We start from the raw sequence: 21,959 nt of genomic DNA on the forward strand, positions 1-21,959 counted from the left end.
AAAATAATAACTATTATTTATATTTGTGAGTCTAAACATTCTTAAAAATAACAATATATAATAGAAGTGTTCAAACTCTCCGCGCGTGAACCTAAATATATATAATCTACTTGGAGTCAGTGACGTAACCGCGCTCCTCCGCTTGGCTCCGCCTCCAGTGGCTCGTGGCCGTCACCGCACCGGAAGAGCCGCCGCCGTGGAGCTGTTCTCTCCCCGGCGCACGGAGCGGACACACAGCGGGCACACAGCCGACACACTGCGGGCTCCGGAGCTCCCTGGCCCGGGTGAAGCATGGACAGAGCCGCCGTGGTGAAGGTGGGAGCCGCGGCGAGCGCGAGCGTGTGCGCGCTCTTTGGAGGCGTGGCTCTGGCGCAGTACATCGTGGCCAAGAAGAAGCGCGCGGGCAAAAAAACGCGTATCATCGAGATGGTGAGTCACGTGTGCAAAGCGCACAGCTGCGGCGCGAGCGGGACCGGAAGAGGCAGCGTAAAAGACCACTACAAGACCACTACCACTACAAGACTACTACAAGACCACTACCACTACAAGACTACTACAAGACCACTACCACTACAAGACTACTACAAGACCACTACCACTACAAGACTACTACAAGACTACTACAAGACCACTACCACTACAAGACTACTACAAGACCACTACCACTACAAGACTACTACAAGACCACTACCACTACAAGACTACTACAAGACCACTACCACTACAAGACTACTACAAGACCACTACCACTACAAGACTACTACAAGACCACTACCACTACAAGACTACTACAAGACCACTACCACTACAAGACTACTACAAGACCACTACCACTACAAGACTACTACAAGACCACTACCACTACAAGACTACTACAAGACCACTACCACTACAAGACTACTACAAGACCACTACCACTACAAGACTACTACAAGACCACTACCACTACAAGACTACTACAAGACCACTACCACTACAAGACCACTACAAGACCACTACAAGACTACTACAAGACCACTACCACTACAAGACTACTACAAGACCACTACCACTACAAGACTACTACAAGACCACTACCACTACAAGACTACTACAAGACCACTACAAGACCACTACAAGACCACTACAAGACTACTACAAGACCACTACCACTACAAGACCACTACAAGACCACTACCACTACAAGACTACTACAAGACCACTACCACTACAAGACTACTACAAGACCACTACCACTACAAGACTACTACAAGACCACTACCACTACAAGACTACTACAAGACCACTACCACTACAAGACCACTACAAGACCACTACCACTACAAGACTACTACAAGACCACTACCACTACAAGACTACTACAAGACCACTACCACTACAAGACTACTACAAGACCACTACCACTACAAGACTACTACAAGACCACTACCACTACAAGACTACTACAAGACCACTACCACTACAAGACCACTACAAGACCACTACCACTACAAGACCACTACAAGACCACTACCAATACAAGACTACTACAAGACCACTACCACTACAAGACTACTACAAGACCACTACAAGACCACTACCACTACAAGACTACTACAAGACTACTACAAGACCACTACCACTACAAGACTACTACAAGACCACTACCACTACAAGACTACTACAAGACCACTACCACTACAAGACTACTACAAGACCACTACCACTACAAGACTACTACAAGACCACTACAAGACCACTACAAGACCACTACAAGACTACTACAAGACCACTACCACTACAAGACCACTACAAGACCACTACCACTACAAGACTACTACAAGACCACTACAAGACCACTACCACTACAAGACTACTACAAGACTACTACAAGACCACTACCACTACAAGACTACTACAAGACCACTACCACTACAAGACTACTACAAGACCACTACCACTACAAGACTACTACAAGACCACTACCACTACAAGACTACTACAAGACCACTACCACTACAAGACTACTACAAGACCACTACCACTACAAGACTACTACAAGACCACTACCACTACAAGACTACTACAAGACCACTACCACTACAAGACCACTACAAGACCACTACCACTACAAGACTACTACAAGACCACTACCACTACAAGACTACTACAAGACCACTACCACTACAAGACTACTACAAGACCACTACCACTACAAGACTACTACAAGACCACTACCACTACAAGACTACTACAAGACCACTACCACTACAAGACTACTACAAGACCACTACAAGACCACTACAAGACCACTACAAGACTACTACAAGACCACTACCACTACAAGACCACTACAAGACCACTACCACTACAAGACTACTACAAGACCACTACCACTACAAGACTACTACAAGACCACTACCACTACAAGACTACTACAAGACCACTACCACTACAAGACTACTACAAGACCACTACAATACCACTACAAGACCACTACAAGACTACTACAAGACCACTACCACTACAAGACCACTACCACTACAAGACTACTACAAGACCACTACCACTACAAGACTACTACAAGACCACTACCACTACAAGACTACTACAAGACTACTACAAGACCACTACCACTACAAGACTACTACAAGACCACTACCACTACAAGACTACTACAAGACCACTACCACTACAAGACTACTACAAGACCACTACCACTACAAGACTACTACAAAACCACTACAAGACCACTACAAGACTACTACAAGACCACTACCACTACAAGACCACTACAAGACCACTACCACTACAAGACTACTACAAGACCACTACAAGACCACTACCACTACAAGACTACTACAAGACTACTACAAGACCACTACCACTACAAGACTACTACAAGACCACTACCACTACAAGACTACTACAAGACCACTACCACTACAAGACTACTACAAGACCACTACCACTACAAGACTACTACATGACCACTACAAGACTACTACAAGACCACTACCACTAGAAGACTACTACAAGACCAAGACTACTACAAGACCAAGACTACTACAAGACCACTACAAGACCACTACAAGACCACTACAAGACTACTACAAGACTACTACAAGACTACTACAAGACCACTACCACTACAAGACTACTACAAGACCACTACCACTACAAGACCACTACAAGACCAAGACTACTACAAGACTACTACAAGACCACTACCACTACAAGACTACTACAAGACCACTACCACTACAAGACCACTACAAGACCAAGACTACTACAAGACTACTACAAGACCACTACCACTACAAGACCACTACAAGACTACTACAAGACCACTACAAGACCACTACCACTACAAGACCACTACAAGACCACTACCACTACAAGACTACTACAAGACCACTACCACTACAAGACTACTACAAGACCACTACCACTACAAGACTACTACAAGACCACTACCACTACAAGACTACTACAAGACCACTACCACTACAAGACTACTACAAGACCACTACCACTACAAGACTACTACAAGACCACTACAAGACCACTACAAGACCACTACAAGACTACTACAAGACCACTACCACTACAAGACCACTACAAGACCACTACCACTACAAGACTACTACAAGACCACTACCACTACAAGACTACTACAAGACCACTACCACTACAAGACTACTACAAGACCACTACCACTACAAGACTACTACAAGACCACTACCACTACAAGACCACTACAAGACCACTACCACTACAAGACTACTACAAGACCACTACCACTACAAGACTACTACAAGACCACTACCACTACAAGACTACTACAAGACCACTACCACTACAAGACTACTACAAGACCACTACCACTACAAGACTACTACAAGACCACTACCACTACAAGACTACTACAAGACCACTACCACTACAAGACTACTACAAGACCACTACAATACCACTACAAGACCACTACAAGACTACTACAAGACCACTACCACTACAAGACCACTACCACTACAAGACTACTACAAGACCACTACCACTACAAGACTACTACAAGACCACTACCACTACAAGACTACTACAAGACTACTACAAGACCACTACCACTACAAGACTACTACAAGACCACTACCACTACAAGACTACTACAAGACCACTACCACTACAAGACTACTACAAGACCACTACCACTACAAGACTACTACAAGACCACTACAAGACCACTACAAGACTACTACAAGACCACTACCACTACAAGACCACTACAAGACCACTACCACTACAAGACTACTACAAGACCACTACAAGACCACTACCACTACAAGACTACTACAAGACCACTACCACTACAAGACTACTACAAGACCACTACCACTACAAGACTACTACAAGACCACTACCACTACAAGACTACTACAAGACCACTACCACTACAAGACTACTACAAGACCACTACAAGACTACTACAAGACCACTACCACTACAAGACTACTACAAGACCAAGACTACTACAAGACCACTACAAGACCACTACAAGACTACTACAAGACTACTACAAGACTACTACAAGACTACTACAAGACCACTACCACTACAAGACTACTACAAGACCACTACCACTACAAGACCACTACAAGACCAAGACTACTACAAGACTACTACAAGACTACTACAAGACCACTACCACTACAAGACTACTACAAGACCACTACCACTACAAGACCACTACAAGACCAAGACTACTACAAGACTACTACAAGACCACTACCACTACAAGACCACTACAAGACTACTACAAGACCACTACAAGACCACTACCACTACAAGACCACTACAAGACCACTACCACTACAAGACTACTACAAGACCACTACCACTACAAGACTACTACAAGACCACTACCACTACAAGACTACTACAAGACCACTACAAGACTACTACAAGACCACTACAAGACTACTACAAGACCACTACCACTACAAGACTACTACAAGACCACTACCACTACAAGACTACTACAAGACCACTACAAGACTACTACAAGACCACACCAAGACCGCTACAAGACCACGACAAGACCACGACCACTACAAGACTACGACAAGACTACGACAAGACCGCTACAAGACCACGACAAGATCGCTACAAGACCACGACCACTACAAGACCACGACAAGACCGCTACAAGACCACGACAAGACCGCTACAAGACCACGACAAGACCGCTACAAGACCACGACAATACCTCTACAAGACCACGACAAGACCACTACAAGACCACGACCACTACAAGACTACTACAAGACCACGACCGCTACAAGACTACTACAAGACCACTACAAGACCACTACAAGACTACTACAAGACTACTACAAGACCACGACCAATACAAGACCACTACAAGACTACTACAAGACCACGACCACTACAAGACCACTACAAGACCACTGAAAGACCGTCAAACCAGCACCTTTTGATCTTCATCCTGGTCAAACTAAGACGCGCGGTTAGTTTGCGGTCGTGCTTTTATTGTGAAGGCCACGCAGGAAGTCCGCTCTGTGGCGTTCGGACCTGAACAGCAGCTGCAGAGGTCACGCTTCGTTTGACAGAAATGACCAGCGTGAGGTGTAAACGTCTGCCACATGACCACTGTCCACTGTGACCACTCTGTCTTGTGTCCACTCTGTCCACTCAAACATCTGCAACATGACCATTGTACTCTCTGTTTTGTCCTCTGTTTTGTCCTCTCTGTTTTGTCCTCTCATCCTGGAATAGTCTTTTTGTTCCGTTTTTCTTTCAAATCGAAGCCTTTTGTCCCACTTTGTGTTTCCGGATCGTCTTTGTCCAGCTCTTTTCCAAATATTTAATATACATGTTTTCCAAAAAGAGACTCTTTAAAGCCCAAATAAGGAACATTTCCACTAAGTCTCTCTCTGTAGGAGGTTGTGGGTTTGACTCCTGCTCTCTCTCTCTCTCTCTCTGTGGGAGGTTGTGGGTTTGACTCCCGCTCTCTGTGTTGGAGGTTGTGGGTTTGACTCCTGCTCTCTCGATCTCCCTCTGTTGGAGGTTGTGGGTTTGACTCCCGCTCTCTGTGTTGGAGGTTGTGGGTTTGACTCCTGCTCTCTCGATCTCCCTCTGTTGGAGATTGTGGGTTTGACTCCTGCTCTCTCTGTGTTGGAGGTTGTGGGTTTGACTCCCACTCTCTCTCTCTGTAGGAGGTTGTGGGTTTGACTCCTGCTCTCTCTCTCTGTGGGAGGTTGTGTGTTTGACTCCCGCTCTCTGTGTTGGAGGTTGTGGGTTTGACTCCTGCTCTCTCTCTGTGGGAGGTTGTGGGTTTGACTGCCGCTCTCTCTCTCTCTGTGGGAGGTTGTGGGTTTGACTCCCGCTCTCTCTGTGTTGGAGGTTGTGGGTTTGACTCCCACTCTCTCTCTCTGTAGGAGGTTGTGGGTTTGACTCCTGCTCTCTCTCTCTGTGGGAGGTTGTGTGTTTGACTCCCGCTCTCTGTGTTGGAGGTTGTGGGTTTGACTCCTGCTCTCTCTCTGTGGGAGGTTGTGGGTTTGACTGCCGCTCTCTCTCTCTCTGTGGGAGGTTGTGGGTTTGACTCCCGCTCTCTCTGTGTTGGAGGTTGTGGGTTTGACTCCCACTCTCTCGATCTCCCTCTGTTGGAGGTTGTGGGTTTGACTCCTGCTCTCTCTGTGTTGGAGGTTGTGGGTTTGACTCCCACTCTCTCTCTCTGTAGGAGGTTGTGGGTTTGACTCCTGCTCTCTCTCTCTGTGGGAGGTTGTGGGTTTGACTCCCGCTCTCTGTGTTGGAGGTTGTGGGTTTGACTCCTGCTCTCTCTCTGTGGGAGGTTGTGGGTTTGACTGCCGCTCTCTCTCTCTCTGTGGGAGGTTGTGGGTTTGACTCCCGCTCTCTCTGTGTTGGAGGTTGTGGGTTTGACTCCCACTCTCTCTGTTGGAGGTTGTGGGTTTGACTCCCGCTCTCTCTGTTGGAGGTTGTGGGTAGGACTCTCGATCTCTCTCTGTTGGAGGTTGTGGGTTTGACTCCCGCTCTCTCTCTGTTGGAGGTTGTGGGTTTGACTCCCGCTCTCTCTGTTGGAGGTTGTGGGTTTGACTCCCGCTCTCTCTGTTGGAGGTTGTGGGTAGGACTCTCGATCTCCCTCTGTTGGAGGTTGTGGGTTTGACTCCCGCTCTCTCTGTGTTGGAGGTTATGGGTTTGACTCCCGCTCTCTCTGTGTTGGAGGTTATGGGTTTGACTCCCGCTCTCTCTGTGTTAGAGGTTGTGGGTTTGACTCCTGCTCTCTCTCTCTCTCTCTCTCTGTTGGAGGTTGTGGGTTTGACTCCCGCTCTCTCTGTGTTGGAGGTTGTGGGTTTGACTCCCGCTCTCTCTGGACAGTAGAATGAGGTGAGGGTTCACAGACAGGTGTGACTCACATGTGAGGCATGCTGCTCCGCCTCTTGTCGTGCCGTTCTAAGGAGGAACTCCACATATTTCCCAGCTCTTCATCTCGTGTTTGACAGTGACTCTTTCCCACTGATACTGAAGAGTATGAAAACTTCTGTTAATTGTTAGGAACGTTTTTTCCAAAAGAATTATGTTTATCAACATATTTGATTGTGATTATTGTGTATTGGTTTGTTCTGATCCAAACCATCATTTTTTAACTGACAATTGGACCATAAACCAGGACTAAACCAGGACTAAACCAGGACTAAACCAGGACTTAACCGGGACTTAACCGGGACTAAACCAGGACTAAACCAGGACTAAACCAGGACTAAACCAGGACTAAACACACTGTAGTCTACTTTATTTTTACCTTGTTTGTCCACTAGAGGTCAGGAGAGTGTTATATTGTCATATTGTCATATTGATGAAGCTCAGACTAATTCAGAGAATTCTGCCTGAACTGATGTGAATAGTCTGAATCTGAGTGAACAGAACGTGCATCTGCTGTGGGCGGGGCTGACGCAGCTGTGGGCGGGGCTGACGCAGCTGAGGGCGGGGCTGACGCAGCTGAGGGCAGGGCCGACGCAAGAGCCGCAGTCTTAGTTTTAGTGTTAATGAGAGCTGAACGATTATCCCACTGAATCCCATGGACATGTTTGCAGACATCTAAACTCCGAAGAGCAGGTTTATGACATAAGGCCGGTTATTTTGGTGTTTGCTGCAACAATGAATCAGAATAAGTTGTATTTCAATAATTGTATTTGTTATCTGGACCAAACGACTGTAAAACACACAAAAGGGCCGTTTATAACACACACAGCATTCTTTCACTTGAGCTGTAAATACTCTCTCTCTGGCTGACCTCCGACCCCGACGGTCCAAACATGATCACGACCTGAACTAAACGCTGCCTCGTGACCTTCAAACGACCTGCATTTTAACCTTTCCTCCTCAAACGACATAAAAAGGAGTATTTAATCACATACTTAAGTATTAAATTACATACTTAAGTGTTAAATCACATACTTAAGTATTAAATCACATACTATACTTTACTTAAGTATTAAATCACATACTTAAGTGTTAAATCACATACTTAAGTATTAAATGGACAAAATGGGAAGAAAGAAGTCTAAAACCATCACCTAAGAATATATTGTACCACTTTATAATAACTACACCTTAATTAGCCTTAACGAAGACTGAAATCATGATGATTTTCTTGTTCATTAATCATGATTCAGGTTTGACCCGACTTGAGTTCAGATTTAGAGTTAGTCAGGTAGTGACTCACAGCCCTGTCATGGGCCATATCCTATTGTTAGCTGGATGCAGTTCCTCATCACTGATGAGTACCTGTTTAGCATCAGAATGACCCGGGCTGATCCCGCCCCCTGGCTTCAGAATGCTGCTGTAAACAGCCGGTAGATTGTGTTCAAGAGGATTTTGTTTTTCCCAAAAACATAAACTTAACCCCTAATTTGACTATGAATGAATATATTCTAAAATAGTAGAAAAAGCTTCAGTTGTAGTCATCTGGACTCAGTTTGAAAAAATAGACGTTTCGACTCTCATCCAAGAGTCATTGTCAATAACAGAATTTAGGTCGAGAACTCCGATATTAATACTGTTCTGTGGTAAGACCCGCCCATTGGGAGGAGCCTTCCTGAAGTAGAAAGAGTTGTTTGTTTCAACAGAAACTCCCCCTTGTATCTACCGAGCTAGCCTATTCAGACAATGACTCTTGGATGAGAGTCGAAACGTCTATTTTTTCAAACTGAGTCCAGATGACTACAACTGAAGCTTTTTCTACTATGGAACACGCCTGGACGAATGAGGGATTACACCGACATATTCTAAAATAGTTTAAAATATTGTCTAAAATAAATATTTGCCCAATAAATGTGAAAAACAATGTGTCAGACACTCGTTTGACTAAAACACACTCGAGACAATTATATTTCAGATATTTATAAGTTTATAGTTGCACTTCCTGGTTGGACGTGAGCACAAACATGACACAGAGGTGATTCCGCAGCTGTTACCATAGCAACCAGACTGTAAACAAGAGCCCAACTCCACATAAATGACACAACAGTTCTGATCTGACACAATAAGACCATAAAACACCTTTATTTAATCCAACCATGGTTTAAACTGTCTCTGTGTCGCACACTGATGACATCACACTGACATCACACTGATGACATCACAGAGGGATTCAGCTCCACTTCCTGTCATTTTAAACTCAGATTGATGAAACTGGGTCTGTTTACACCCGACTGACAATCTTCTGACAATTTAAACAAAAGTAATGCCATATGTGATCATTTCTTTGGATTCTGGCCCTTGTTTACAGTCTGGTTGCTAGGTAACAGTCTGAAATATAGTGCACACTCCTGTGGGTGTTTTTGACAGTTTGGCTCAGCTCTGCTTTATTTTGAGCTACACCCAATATCCAAAGCCCCGCCTCCCTCTGCGTGAGCCCCTCCAAGCTCCTCCCCCCTGTGAGCCCCTCCCCCTTCGAGCCCCTCCCACCTCTGAGCCCCTCCCCCTGTGTCAGCGCAGATATAAAAGCCTTGTTCAGACAAACAATCTTTTCCTCACTTTGCTGCGAGACTCACAACAGACTCACAACAGAGAGATCAGACTCACAACAGAGAGGTAAGACTCACAACAGACTCACAACAGAGAGATCAGACTCACAACAGAGAGGTAAGACTCACAACAGACTCACAACAGAGAGATCAGACTCACAACAGAGAGGTCAGACTCACAACAGAGAGGTAAGACTCACAACAGAGAGGTAAGACTCACAACAGACTCACAACAGAGAGATCAGACTCACAACAGAGAGGTCAGACTCACAACAGACTCACAACAGAGAGATCAGACTCACAACAGAGAGGTCAGACTCACAACAGAGAGGTAAGACTCACAACAGACTCACAACAGAGAGATCAGACTCACAACAGAGAGGTCAGACTCACAACAGAGAGGTAAGACTCACAACAGAGAGGTCAGACTCACAACAGAGAGGTAAGACTCACAACAGACTCACAACAGAGAGATCAGACTCACAACACTCACAACAGAGAGGTAAGACTCACAACAGACTCACAACAGAGAGATCAGACTCACAACAGAGAGGTCAGACTCACAACAGAGAGGTAAGACTCACAACAGAGAGGTCAGACTCACAACAGAGAGGTAAGACTCACAACAGACTCACAACAGAGAGATCAGACTCACAACAGACTCACAACAGAGAGGTCAGACTCAACAGAGGTAAGACTCACAATAGACTCACAACAGAGAGATCAGACTCACAACAGAGAGGTCAGACTCACAACAGACTCACAACAGAGAGGTCAGACTCACAACAGACTCACAACAGAGAGGTAAGACTCACAACAGAGAGGTCAGATTCACAACTCACTCACAACAGAAGTGACTAATCGACAAATGAAATAATTGTTAGTTGCAGCTCTAATCAGTTTTAGTGACTATTAATTTGATTTATTATTGAGTAAGTTAAAAATATACTTAATTTGACATGAAAAGACTCGTTCAATAAAACAGTCAAGAGTTCTTGGAAAGCAGGTCCATTTTCATGATCATTTTTGCTTTCCATTTGGTTAAACCGTATTTATATATTAAAAAAAACATAAGAAGTGTTATAGTTTGTGCTTCTCTCGAGAGGAAACCGCCTTGTACTTTTAAAACGTTTAAAACAGATGTTAAAGTGAGTCTGGGGGCGAGTCAGTGCTCCGGAGCTCCAGGATCGTCAGCCGTCTGTGCAAGTGTCGTTTTTCTGTCTCGTCTATTTCCGTGCAGTTGTTGGGCGTCGTTTGTTGTCTTTTGGCGAGTGCAGCTCCAGGTTTGCGTCGTCTCTGAGATCCTGGCGCCGGAGCAGGAGGATCCCATTTCTGTAGTTTACGAGCTGATAACGGCTACGATTATGTAACAGCCGCACAGGCCCCGAGGCCCAGGGCCCGACTCTAAATGAGTTTGTTGAAGGGCTCAGATCCTGTTACGACACGGCTCTCGGAGGAATGTCCCCGTCACGCTCGCCGCAGACGCGATTGGACTGCAGAGCTCCGACTGAAGGGTTGAACGCGTCAGCATCTGGGCTGAACGTGTCCGGGCTGAGCGCGTCCGGACTGAGCGCGTCCGGGCGAAACCCGTCGATACTGTTCCAAGTAGATCCTCAGAGGATTCAAGAATTATTCATATTACGCGGAACAATTCACTGCAGCTGCAACAACGACTCGACTGTAAGAAGTCATCGTGGTCATAAGTCTTCAAAATGTCTTCATGTACAACAGAAATAACTGTATCTCTTGGTGGATTGACTCGTGTAACCGTGAGCGACGGCCCTGAAATGTCCCACATTTAAGGCGGAGTTATATCGACTCTTGTGACGTCCAAAACTGTCGCTCTCTCTGTCTCTCTGTCAGTTTCATTCTGTAAAAGGGGCTCAAAGTGCAGAAAGAGTGTGTGTGTGACATGATTATCTGGATGTACATGAAACTGGAAATGTTCTCTGAAGATCTTGAAACGGGTCAAAGTATAAATTCTTTTGTCGTGTTTGTGTTGTAACGAGCTCTGTGAGATTTTGATTGAGTCATTGATTGAATAAGATTGTTTTTATCTACAAAACAATCAAACTGGAGCTGGAAGTATTGATCTGTGGATGGTTCCTTGGTCGACCTAAAGATTTTGAAGGACCCAGTTTTTAACCCTGTTCTCACTCTGTTCCTCGTCACAAACTCGTCTGGAGCACGTTCAGCTTCATTCACACAAAGTCCTCTCCCCTCCGAGCCTCAGGAACACTCCATTTTGAATCTCCTCCATGTGTGATGTCATGTTCTCCTCCATGTGTGATGTCATGTTCTCCTCCATGTGTGATGTCATGTTCTCCTCCATGTGTGATGTCATGTTCTCCTCCATGTGTGATGTCATGTTCTCCATGTCATGTTCTCCTCGATGTCATGTTCTCCTCGATGTGATGTCATGTTCTCCTCGATGTCATGTTCTCCTTGATGTGTGATGTCATGTTCTCCTCCATGTGTGATGTCATGTTCTCCTCCATGTGTGATGTCATGTTCTCCTCCATGTGTGATGTCATGTTCTCCTCGATGTCATGGTCTCCTCGATGTCATGTTCTCCTGGATGTGATGTCATGTTCTCCTCGATGTCATGTTCTCCTTGATGTGTGATGTCATGTTCTCCTCGATGTGTGATGTCATGTTCTCCTCGATGTGTGATGTCATGTTCTCCTCGATGTGTGATGTCATGTTCTCCATGTGTGATGTCATGTTCTCCTCAATGTGTGATGTCATGTTCTCCTCGATGTCATGTTCTCCTCAATGTGTGATGTCATGTTCTCCTCGATGTCATGTTCTCCTCAATGTGTGATGTCATGTTCTCCTCGATGTGTGATGTCATGTTCTCCTCGATGTCATGTTCTCCTCGATGTCATGTTCTCGATGTCACGTTCTCCTTGATGTGTGATGTCATGTTCTCCTCGATGTGTGATGTCATGTTCTCCTCGACGTGTGATGTCATGTTCTCCATGTGTGATGTCATGTTCTCAATGTGTGATGTCATGTTTTCCTCGATGTCATGTTCTCCTCGATGTGTGATGTCATGTTCTCCTCGATGTCATGTTCTCCTTGATGTGTGATGTCATGTTCTCCTCGATGTCATGTTCTCCTCGATGTGATGTCATGTTCTCCTCGATGTCATGTTCTCCTCGATGTGATGTCATGTTCTCCTCCATGTCATGTTCTCCTTGATGTGTGATGTCATGTTCTCCTCGATGTCATGTTCTCCTTGATGTGTGATGTCATGTTCTCCTCGATGTGTGATGTCATGTTCTCCTCGATGTCATGTTCTCCTTGATGTGTGATGTCATGTTCTCCTCGATGTCATGTTCTCGATGTCACGTTCTCCTTGATGTGTGATGTCATGTTCTCCTCGATGTGTGATGTCATGTTCTCCTCGATGTGTGATGTCATGTTCTCCTCGATGTGTGATGTCATGTTCTCCTCGATGTGTGATGTCATGTTCTACCTGTGACGCGGCTCTGACGATCTGTTTTTAACTCATAAATCATCACAATCAGAACTGTCGTATAAAACTGTCGTTTTACAGATAAATTTACTGTTTTCTAGTCGTTTTCTGTCTAAATGTCGTGGTCAAATCCTGGAGATACTTTGCCAGTACCACGCCCCTTTTTAGTTGATTTAATTTATGCGCAGGTCATGTCTTTCTTTAGTCGACCACATCTCTTTATCAAACATGATTAAACATTAGGACTCAGGATCTCATCTTCTGTGACGTTTCTGTGCAGATGCCGCAGTTTGAGAAGTCCACGGTTCACATGAAGGACCCGGAGCGAGTGGAGCAGATCATCTGTGGCCTCATCAAGGGCGGGGCCACCAAACTACAGGTAACACATGAGGGCGGGGCCAACAAACTACAGGTAACACATGAGGGCGGGGCCACCAAACTACAGGTAACACATGAGGGCGGGGCCACATAACTACAGGTAACACATGAGGGCGGGGCCACATAACTACAGGTAACACATGAGGGCAGGGCCACCAAACTACAGGTAACACATGAGGGCGAGGCCACCAAACTACAGGTAACACCTGAGGGCGGGGCCACCAAACTACAGGTAACACATGAGGGCGGGGCCACCAAACTACAGGTAACACATGAGGGCGGGGCCACCAAACTACAGGTAACACATGAGGGCGGGGCCACCAAACTACAGGTAACACATGAGGGCGGGGCCACATAACTACAGGTAACACATGAGGGCGGGGCCACATAACTACAGGTAACACATGAGGGCGGGGCCACCAAACTACAGGTAACACATGAGGGCGGAGCCACCAAAATACAGGTAACACATGAGGGCGGGGCCACATAACTACAGGTAACACATGAGGGCGGGGCCACCAAACTACAGGTAACACATGAGGGCGGGGCCACATAACTACAGGTAACACATGAGGGCGGGGCCACATAACTACAGGTAACACATGAGGGCGGGGCCACATAACTACAGGTAACACATGAGGGCGGGGCCACCAAACTACAGGTAACACATGATGGCGGGGCCATTATTCAACTCCAAAGACGTGAACAACTCCCAAACAAATAACGATTTAATTTATGTTCTGTTCAGATCATCACAGACTTCGACATGACGTTAACAAAGTTCCAAGTCAACGGAAAACGTTGCCCGACCTGCCACAGTAAGTAACCAGGATTAAACCAGGTCCAAACCAGGTCCAAACCAGGTCCATACCAGGTCCAAACCAGGACTAAACCAGGACTAAACCAGGACTAAACCAGGACTACACCAGGGCCAAACCAGGGCCAAACCAGGGCCAAACCAGGGCCAAACCAGGGCTAAACCAGGACTAAACCAGGACCTGTGTTGCAGATATCATCGACTACTCGAAGCTGGTCACAGACGAGTGTCGACAGAAGCTGGTGCAGTTGAAGAATCAGTATTATCCCATCGAGATCGACCCACAGCTCACCATGGAGGAGAAGTATCCCTTTATGGTGGAATGGTACGTAGACACCAGGGGGCGCTACACACACATACATACACACACACACACACACACATACACTCACACACACACACACTCACACACTCTCACACACACTCACACACACACAGGTCTGTGTTCTGTTAAACCACCACCAGAGGGCGCTACATTTCATCTATAGCATAGGTGTCAAAGTCTGGCCCGCGGGCCAAATCCGGCCCCCCAGTCGTTTTAATCCGGCCCGCCAAACATTTCAAATGTATATTTAAAAAAAAAAGAAGAAAAAAAAGGACCATAAAGGAGCCTTGAAGAGCGAGGAGTCCACCTGGTGTTAGAGTCCTCAGGCTCCACCTTTGTGTCCTCAGGTACTTTAAGTCCCACACTCTTCTGGTGGAGCAGCGGCTGCAAAAGGACAAACTGCCCGAGGCCGTCCACGACTCGGACGCAGCGCTGAGGTGAGACTCTAACTCTGCAGGATTCTAACCTCTGCAGGACTCTAACCTCTGCAGGATTCTAACCTCTAAGCGAGTCTAACTCTGCAGGATTCTGACCTCTGCAGGACTCTAACCTCTGCAGGATTCTAACCTCTAAGCGACTCTTAACTCTACAGGACTCTAACTCTGCAAGACTCTAATTCTGCAGGACTCTAACTCTGCAAGACTCTAACTCTGCAGGACTCTAACCTCTAAGCGACTCTAACTCTGCAGGACTCTAACTCTGCAGGACTCTAACTCTTCAGGACTCTAACTCTGCAGGACTCAACTTTTCATAACGTTTCTCACACTTATTGCTGTTTATGACGGACACAACGGGTTCAATCCTTCTGTATCGTTCTGTCCGTTATAATCCACACAAACACAATATCCACTTGTATTTCCTGACTTGATCCTATTTGAAGAAATTTTCCAGTAAACAGTGTTTTCCTCTGTGAAAAAATTCCGGCTCCGGATTCAAAATGGCGCTGGGTGTGTTTGTTTTGCTCACTCTCTCAGCTCCAGAACGACACCGTCCAGGAGGTTTTCAGGTCTCGGGTTCGTGTTCCACAGCTTCTTGAATATAACTTGCTTCCCATTTCCTCCCTTTTTCACGCACGCCCATCGAGCCTTTCAGCCGTCCCAGCACGCTAGACTCGAGCTCATCCCTGAAGGCGGGGCTAGACTCGAGCTCCTCCCTGAAGGCGGGGCTAGACTCGAGCTCCTCCCTGAAGGCGGAGCTCGACGACGGGTGGGTGTTTGAACTGTCCCGACGACCGCCTTTCTGAGACGTGGTTGTGTTGGTGTGTTTCGCAGAGACGGGTACGAGCAGTTCTTTGACCGTCTGAAGCAGCACAACGTCCCCGTGTTCATCTTCTCGGCCGGTTTGGGGGACGTCCTGGAGGAGATCCTCAGACAGTCCGGAGTGTACCACCCCAACGTCAAGGTGGTGTCCAACTTCATGGACTTCGACGACAACGTGAGTGTGTGATGGGCGTCGCTAAAGCTAGTGTGTGTGAGGGGCGTGGCTAAAGCTAGTGTGTGTGAGGGGCGTGGCTAAAGCTAGTGTGTGTGAGGGGCGTGGCTAAAGCGAGTGTGTGTGAGGGGCGTCGCTAAAGCTAGTGTGTGTGAGGGGCGTGGCTAAAGCTAGTGTGTGTGAGGGGCGTGGCTAAAGCGAGTGTGTGTGAGGGGCGTGGCTAAAGCGAGTGTATTTGAGGGGCGTGGCTAAAGCGAGTGTGTGTGAGGGGCGTGGCTAAAGCGAGTGTGTGTGAGGGGCGTGGCTAAAGCGAGTGTGTGTGAGGGGCGTGGCTAAAGCGAGTGTGTGTGAGGGGCGTGGCTAAAGCTAGTGTGTGTGAGGGGCGTGGCTAAAGCGAACGTGTGTGAGGGGCGTGGCTAAAGCGAGCGTGTGTGAGGGGCGTGGCTGAAGCGAGCGTGTGTGAGGGGCCTGGCTAAAGCGAGCGTGTGTGTGAGGGGCGTGGCTAAAGCGAGTGTGTGTGAGGGGCGTGGCTAAAGCGAACGTGTGTGAGGGGCGTGGCTAAAGCGAGCGTGTGTGAGGGGCGTGGCTGAAGCGAGCGTGTGTGAGGGGCCTGGCTAAAGCGAGCGTGTGTGTGAGGGGCGTGGCTAAAGCGAGCGTGTGTGAGGGGTGTGGCTAAAGCGAGCGTGTGTGAGGGGCGTGGCTAAAGCTAGTGTGTGTGTGTGAGGGGCATGGCTAAAGCGAGCATGTGTGAGGGGCGTGGCTAAAGCGAGCATGTGTGAGGGGCGTGGCTAAAGCGAGCGTGCACAGGAACAGTTTTGCCTCATTTCTTTGACTTCTCTGCATGTGAGGGGCGTGGCCAAAGCCTCGACGCTGCGTTTGAACCTCTTTATGTCCTTGGATCATGTCAGACGCTTTATGAGCTGGAAATATCAGATTGTGGCCCTGGACAAAGCGAGTGCCGCTGGCTTTTAGATAAAGGGTCGTCTTCCCTTATTTTGGACGGGGTCTTTTAAAATGTGGACGGCAATTTTATTAATCTTTTTTTTTAAATGGAATAGTACAGTGTTCTCGCTGAGGGCTTTTGGCCGCCATGCTGAAAGATACCGCCAGGTATGAATGCACGATGATGCATATACGTTAACATCTTGGGTCCTCCAGATGCTTCTGTAGAGAACAGACCCCACAGGACTGAACCTGTGTTTACTTTGATTTTTGTTAGTTTGCCTCTGTCGTCACCGCTCATGTCGTTCTGCATTATGGTGTCGCTGGACTGTTGAAGCCTGATCCCTGGTGGTCACTCCGAGTCAAAAAATGTCAACGATTTGGATCTTTTTTTTTGCCTTCAAAGTAAAAAAAATAAGAATTGACCTACCGTCCGACCCACTTGAAAAATGTTGGCTCGGGTTACAGCAAACCGACAATTTATTTGGGGCCTCCTCATCTGGTCGTCTGGTCATGTGGTCATCTTGTGGTCATCTTGTGGTCTTGTTCAGGGCGTGATCCGAGGCTTCAAAGGCGAGCTGATCCACGTCTATAACAAACACGACGGCGCTCTGAGGAACACCGAGTATTTCAAGCAGCTCAAAGAAAACTGCAACATCGTCCTGATGGGCGACTCGCTGGGCGACCTGAGCATGGCCGACGGCGTGCCCAACGTCGAGAACATCCTCAAGATCGGGTTCCTCGACGACAAGGTAACCACGGGGCCGCCGCCGCGCAGACCTGATCTGTAGCAGTGTCACACTATGGAACGTTCCAGGCGAAGCGAAAGCAGCAGAGAATCTTTAAAGAGCTGAATACGGCATCAAATGTGTTTTTCGTTCATATTTTAGACCTTCTGTGTTGACCTTCTGTTTGGACCTTCTGTGTTGACCTTCTGTGTGGACCTTCTGTGTGGACCTTCTGTGTCTCCAGGTGGACGAGCGCTTGGACAAATACCTGGATCATTACCACATTGTCCTGGTCCGAGACGAGACACTGGAGGTCCCAAACGCCATCCTCCAGAAGGTGCTCTGAGTCCAGCCCGGAAGGGGAGGCCTTTTCACCTCCTGGTCCTGGTCCTGGTCCTGGTCCTGGTCCTGGTCCTGCTGCTGCTGCTGCTGCTGCTGCTGCTCCTGGTCCTGGTCCCGGTCCCTGTCCCGGTCCCGGTCCTGGTCCCGGTCCCGGTCCTGGTCCGGTCACGTGAAAAGACACCTCTGAAACTGAACAAAGCTGTTTGATCTGAATCCTGTGAAACTTTGTGTTTCTAGAGTTCTAAGGTCTAGAGGTTTAAAAACACTGAGGAGCTCCTCTGATGTTCGAGTTTCTCAAACGTGTGTGAGTGAAACCAAACACATTAGAGCCTTTAGTAGAATCTCTTCTGAACCTGAACCATAAGTTTGTGAAATGACGCGTTCGACGAAACTGAGCTTGGAGAACTCTCTTTACCGTGTGCTTCAACGGACAAACTCGAATCAGGATTAGTGTCTGAAGAGCTCTAGAAACGACACGATCTTCAGCGTTTGAAGAGCTCTAGAAACAACACGATCTTCAGTGTTTGAAGAGCTCTAGAAACGACACGATCTTCAGCGTTTGAAGAGCTCTAGAAACAACACGATCTTCAGTGTTTGAAGAGCTCTAGAAACGACACGGTCTTCAGCGTTTGAAGAGCTCTAGAAACGACACGATCTTCATCGTTTGAAGAGCTCTAGAAACGACACGATCTTCAGCGTTTGAAGAGATCTAGAAACGACACGATCTTCAGCGTTTGAAGAGCTCTAGAAACGACACGATCTTCAGCGTTTGAAGAGCTCTAGAAACGACACGATCTTCAGCGTTTGAAGAGCTCTAGAAACGACACGGTCTTGAGCGTTTGAAGAGCTCTAGAAACGACACGATCTTCAGCGTTTGAAGAGCTCTAGAAACGACACGATCTTCAGCGTTTGAAGAGCTCTAGAAACGACACGGTCTTGAGCGTTTGAAGTGCTCTAGAAACGACACGATCTTCAGCGTTTGAAGAGCTCTAGAAACGACACGGTCTTCAGCGTTTGAAGAGCTCTAGAAACGACACGAACTTCAGCGTTTGAAGAGCTCTAGAAACGACACGATCTTCAGCGTTTGGAGAGCTCTAGAAACGACACGATCTTCAGCGTTTGAAGAGCTCTAGAAACGACACGATCTTGAGCGTTTGGAGAGCTCTAGAAACGACACGATCTTCAGCGTTTGAAGAGCTCTAGAAACAACACGATCTTCAGTGTTTGAAGAGCTCTAGAAACGACACGATCTTCAGCGTTTGAAGAGCTCTAGAAACAACACGATCTTCAGTGTTTGAAGAGCTCTAGAAACGACACGGTCTTCAGCGTTTGAAGAGCTCTAGAAACGACACGATCTTCATCGTTTGAAGAGCTCTAGAAACGACACGATCTTCAGCGTTTGAAGAGATCTAGAAACGACACGATCTTCAGCGTTTGAAGAGCTCTAGAAACGACACGATCTTCAGCGTTTGAAGAGCTCTAGAAACGACACGATCTTCAGCGTTTGAAGAGCTCTAGAAACGACACGGTCTTGAGCGTTTGAAGAGCTCTAGAAACGACACGATCTTCAGCGTTTGAAGAGCTCTAGAAACGACACGATCTTCAGCGTTTGAAGAGCTCTAGAAACGACACGGTCTTGAGCGTTTGAAGTGCTCTAGAAACGACACGATCTTCAGCGTTTGAAGAGCTCTAGAAACGACATGGTCTTCAGCGTTTGAAGAGCTCTAGAAACGACACGAACTTCAGCGTTTGAAGAGCTCTAGAAACGACACGATCTTCAGCGTTTGGAGAGCTCTAGAAACGACACGATCTTCAGCGTTTGAAGAGCTCTAGAAACGACACGATCTTGAGCGTTTGGAGAGCTCTAGAAACGACACGATCTTCGGCATTTGAAGAGCTCTAGAAACAACACGATCTTCTGTGTTTGAACCTTTCGCAGTAGAAGTAAGAAGTACAAGTAGAAGTAAAGTTACACGACACAGGAACAAACTGTTTTAAAAGTGCAAAGTCAGCATGACGTTTACTGATACGTGCCGTTCTACTCACTCCTACTTTAGTTTTTTATTATTACTTTGGTGCAATATTTGACTTTTATTGTGCCTAAAACTGGGGAATGTGGCTCTTGTCTGTGCCATCAAGGGGCGCCGCTGATCCTGATGATTTAAAATACATTGTAAGAAATTATAATCGCGACATTTTAGAAGAGAAATTAAAGTTGTTGTTTTTTATTAAATTTATGAACAAAAGTTTACATTTTCAACTTTAAAATTTGTATTTTTTGTCAAATTCAGATTTTCCCTTCATAATTACACTTTATGTGGTTGAAATGTGTGAAACGTCTCAATAGAAATTAATCAACGACTTTTTTAATCCAAACTATGGCCCGGAGGCCAAACACGGCCCTCAGAGTCCCGGGGAAGTCCCCCGAGAAGTGCTTAGTACGTTTACAACTGTTATCACCTGATTTACTGACATTCTGGAGCCAGAGCTCTAACCTGTTTTCGTAGCGTCCCTCCTTGAAGGCACTTTAAAGATGAACTAAAGCCGTGTTTACATTTTGAACTTTAAATTACTTTTTGGTTTAGACCTGGTTTAGACCTGGTTTAGTCCTGGTTTAGTCCTGGTTTAGACCTGGTTTAGTCCTGGTTTAGTCCTGGTTTAGACCTGGTTTAGACCTGGTTTAGACCTGGTTTAGTCCTGGTTTAGACCTGGTTTAGACCTGGTTTAGTCCTGGTTTAGACCTGGTTTAGTCCTGGTTTAGACCTGGTTTAGACCTGGTCTACATATTTGCACCTCTTGGTCTTTTTCTTTTGCCTCAAAAAGGTCATAAACTTTGGCGTGGTCAGACTTGGCGCCCTCTGGTGTTCACCAGCAGCACGAACACTGAAACCCTCATTCAATCGTATTTGTGGCATTTCAGATGTGATTTAGCTCTACCTCTGACCTCACTCTGACCTCACTCTGACTCTGACCTCACTCTGAACTCACTCTGACCTCACTCTGACCTCACTCTGACTCTGACCTCACTCTGAACTCACTCTGACTCTGACCTCACTCTGACCTCACTCTGACTCTGACCTCACTCTGACCTGACTCTGACCTCACTCTGACTCTGACCTGACTCTGACCTCACTCTGACTCTGACCTCACTCTGACTCTGACCTGACTCTGACCTCACTCTGACTCTGACCTCACTCTGACTCTGACCTGACTCTGACCTGACTCTGACTCTGACCTGACTCTGACCTCACTCTGACTCTGACCTCACTCTGACTCTGACCTGACTCTGACCTCACTCTGACTCTGACCTCACTCTGACCTCACTCTGACCTCACTCTGACCTCACTCTGACCTCACTCTGACTCTGACCTCACTCTGAACTCACTCTGACTCTGACCTCACTCTGACTCTGACCTGACTCTGACCTCACTCTGACTCTGACCTGACTCTGACCTGACTCTGACTCTGA

The 21,959-nt window shown here is 46.8% G+C and overlaps 1 protein-coding gene across 1 annotated transcript; it reads left to right on the forward strand.

Annotated features, from left to right (window-relative positions):
- Positions 1 to 171: 171 nt before the first annotated feature.
- nt5c3a (5'-nucleotidase, cytosolic IIIA) lies at positions 172 to 18,992 on the forward strand. The gene is made up of 8 exons (XM_072448448.1): positions 172 to 429; positions 13,808 to 13,906; positions 14,654 to 14,723; positions 14,915 to 15,047; positions 15,395 to 15,484; positions 16,319 to 16,481; positions 17,972 to 18,172; positions 18,393 to 18,992. Exons 1-8 carry the CDS (start codon positions 292 to 294, stop codon positions 18,492 to 18,494), a joined length of 996 nt encoding a protein of 331 aa, XP_072304549.1. The 5' UTR covers positions 172 to 291; the 3' UTR covers positions 18,495 to 18,992.
- Positions 18,993 to 21,959: the final 2,967 nt, after the last annotated feature.

Source organism: Eucyclogobius newberryi, unplaced genomic scaffold, assembly GCF_026437365.1.
Source record: "Eucyclogobius newberryi isolate DKJ021-1_F unplaced genomic scaffold, fEucNew1.0.hap1 SCAF_160, whole genome shotgun sequence".
NCBI lineage: Eukaryota > Metazoa > Chordata > Actinopteri > Gobiiformes > Gobiidae > Eucyclogobius > Eucyclogobius newberryi.

What these genes read in the sequence shown, in the direction of transcription:
- nt5c3a (XM_072448448.1), top strand. Translation starts at nt 292, where the DNA reads ATGGACAGAGCCGCCGTGGTGAAGGTGGGAGCCGCGGCGAGCGCGAGC. An exon ending in AAACGCGTATCATCGAGATG is followed by an intron (nt 430 to 13,807) that starts GTGAGTCACGTG and finishes GTTTCTGTGCAG; the next exon opens with ATGCCGCAGTTTGAGAAGTC. An exon ending in ACGTTGCCCGACCTGCCACA is followed by an intron (nt 14,724 to 14,914) that starts GTAAGTAACCAG and finishes CCTGTGTTGCAG; the next exon opens with ATATCATCGACTACTCGAAG.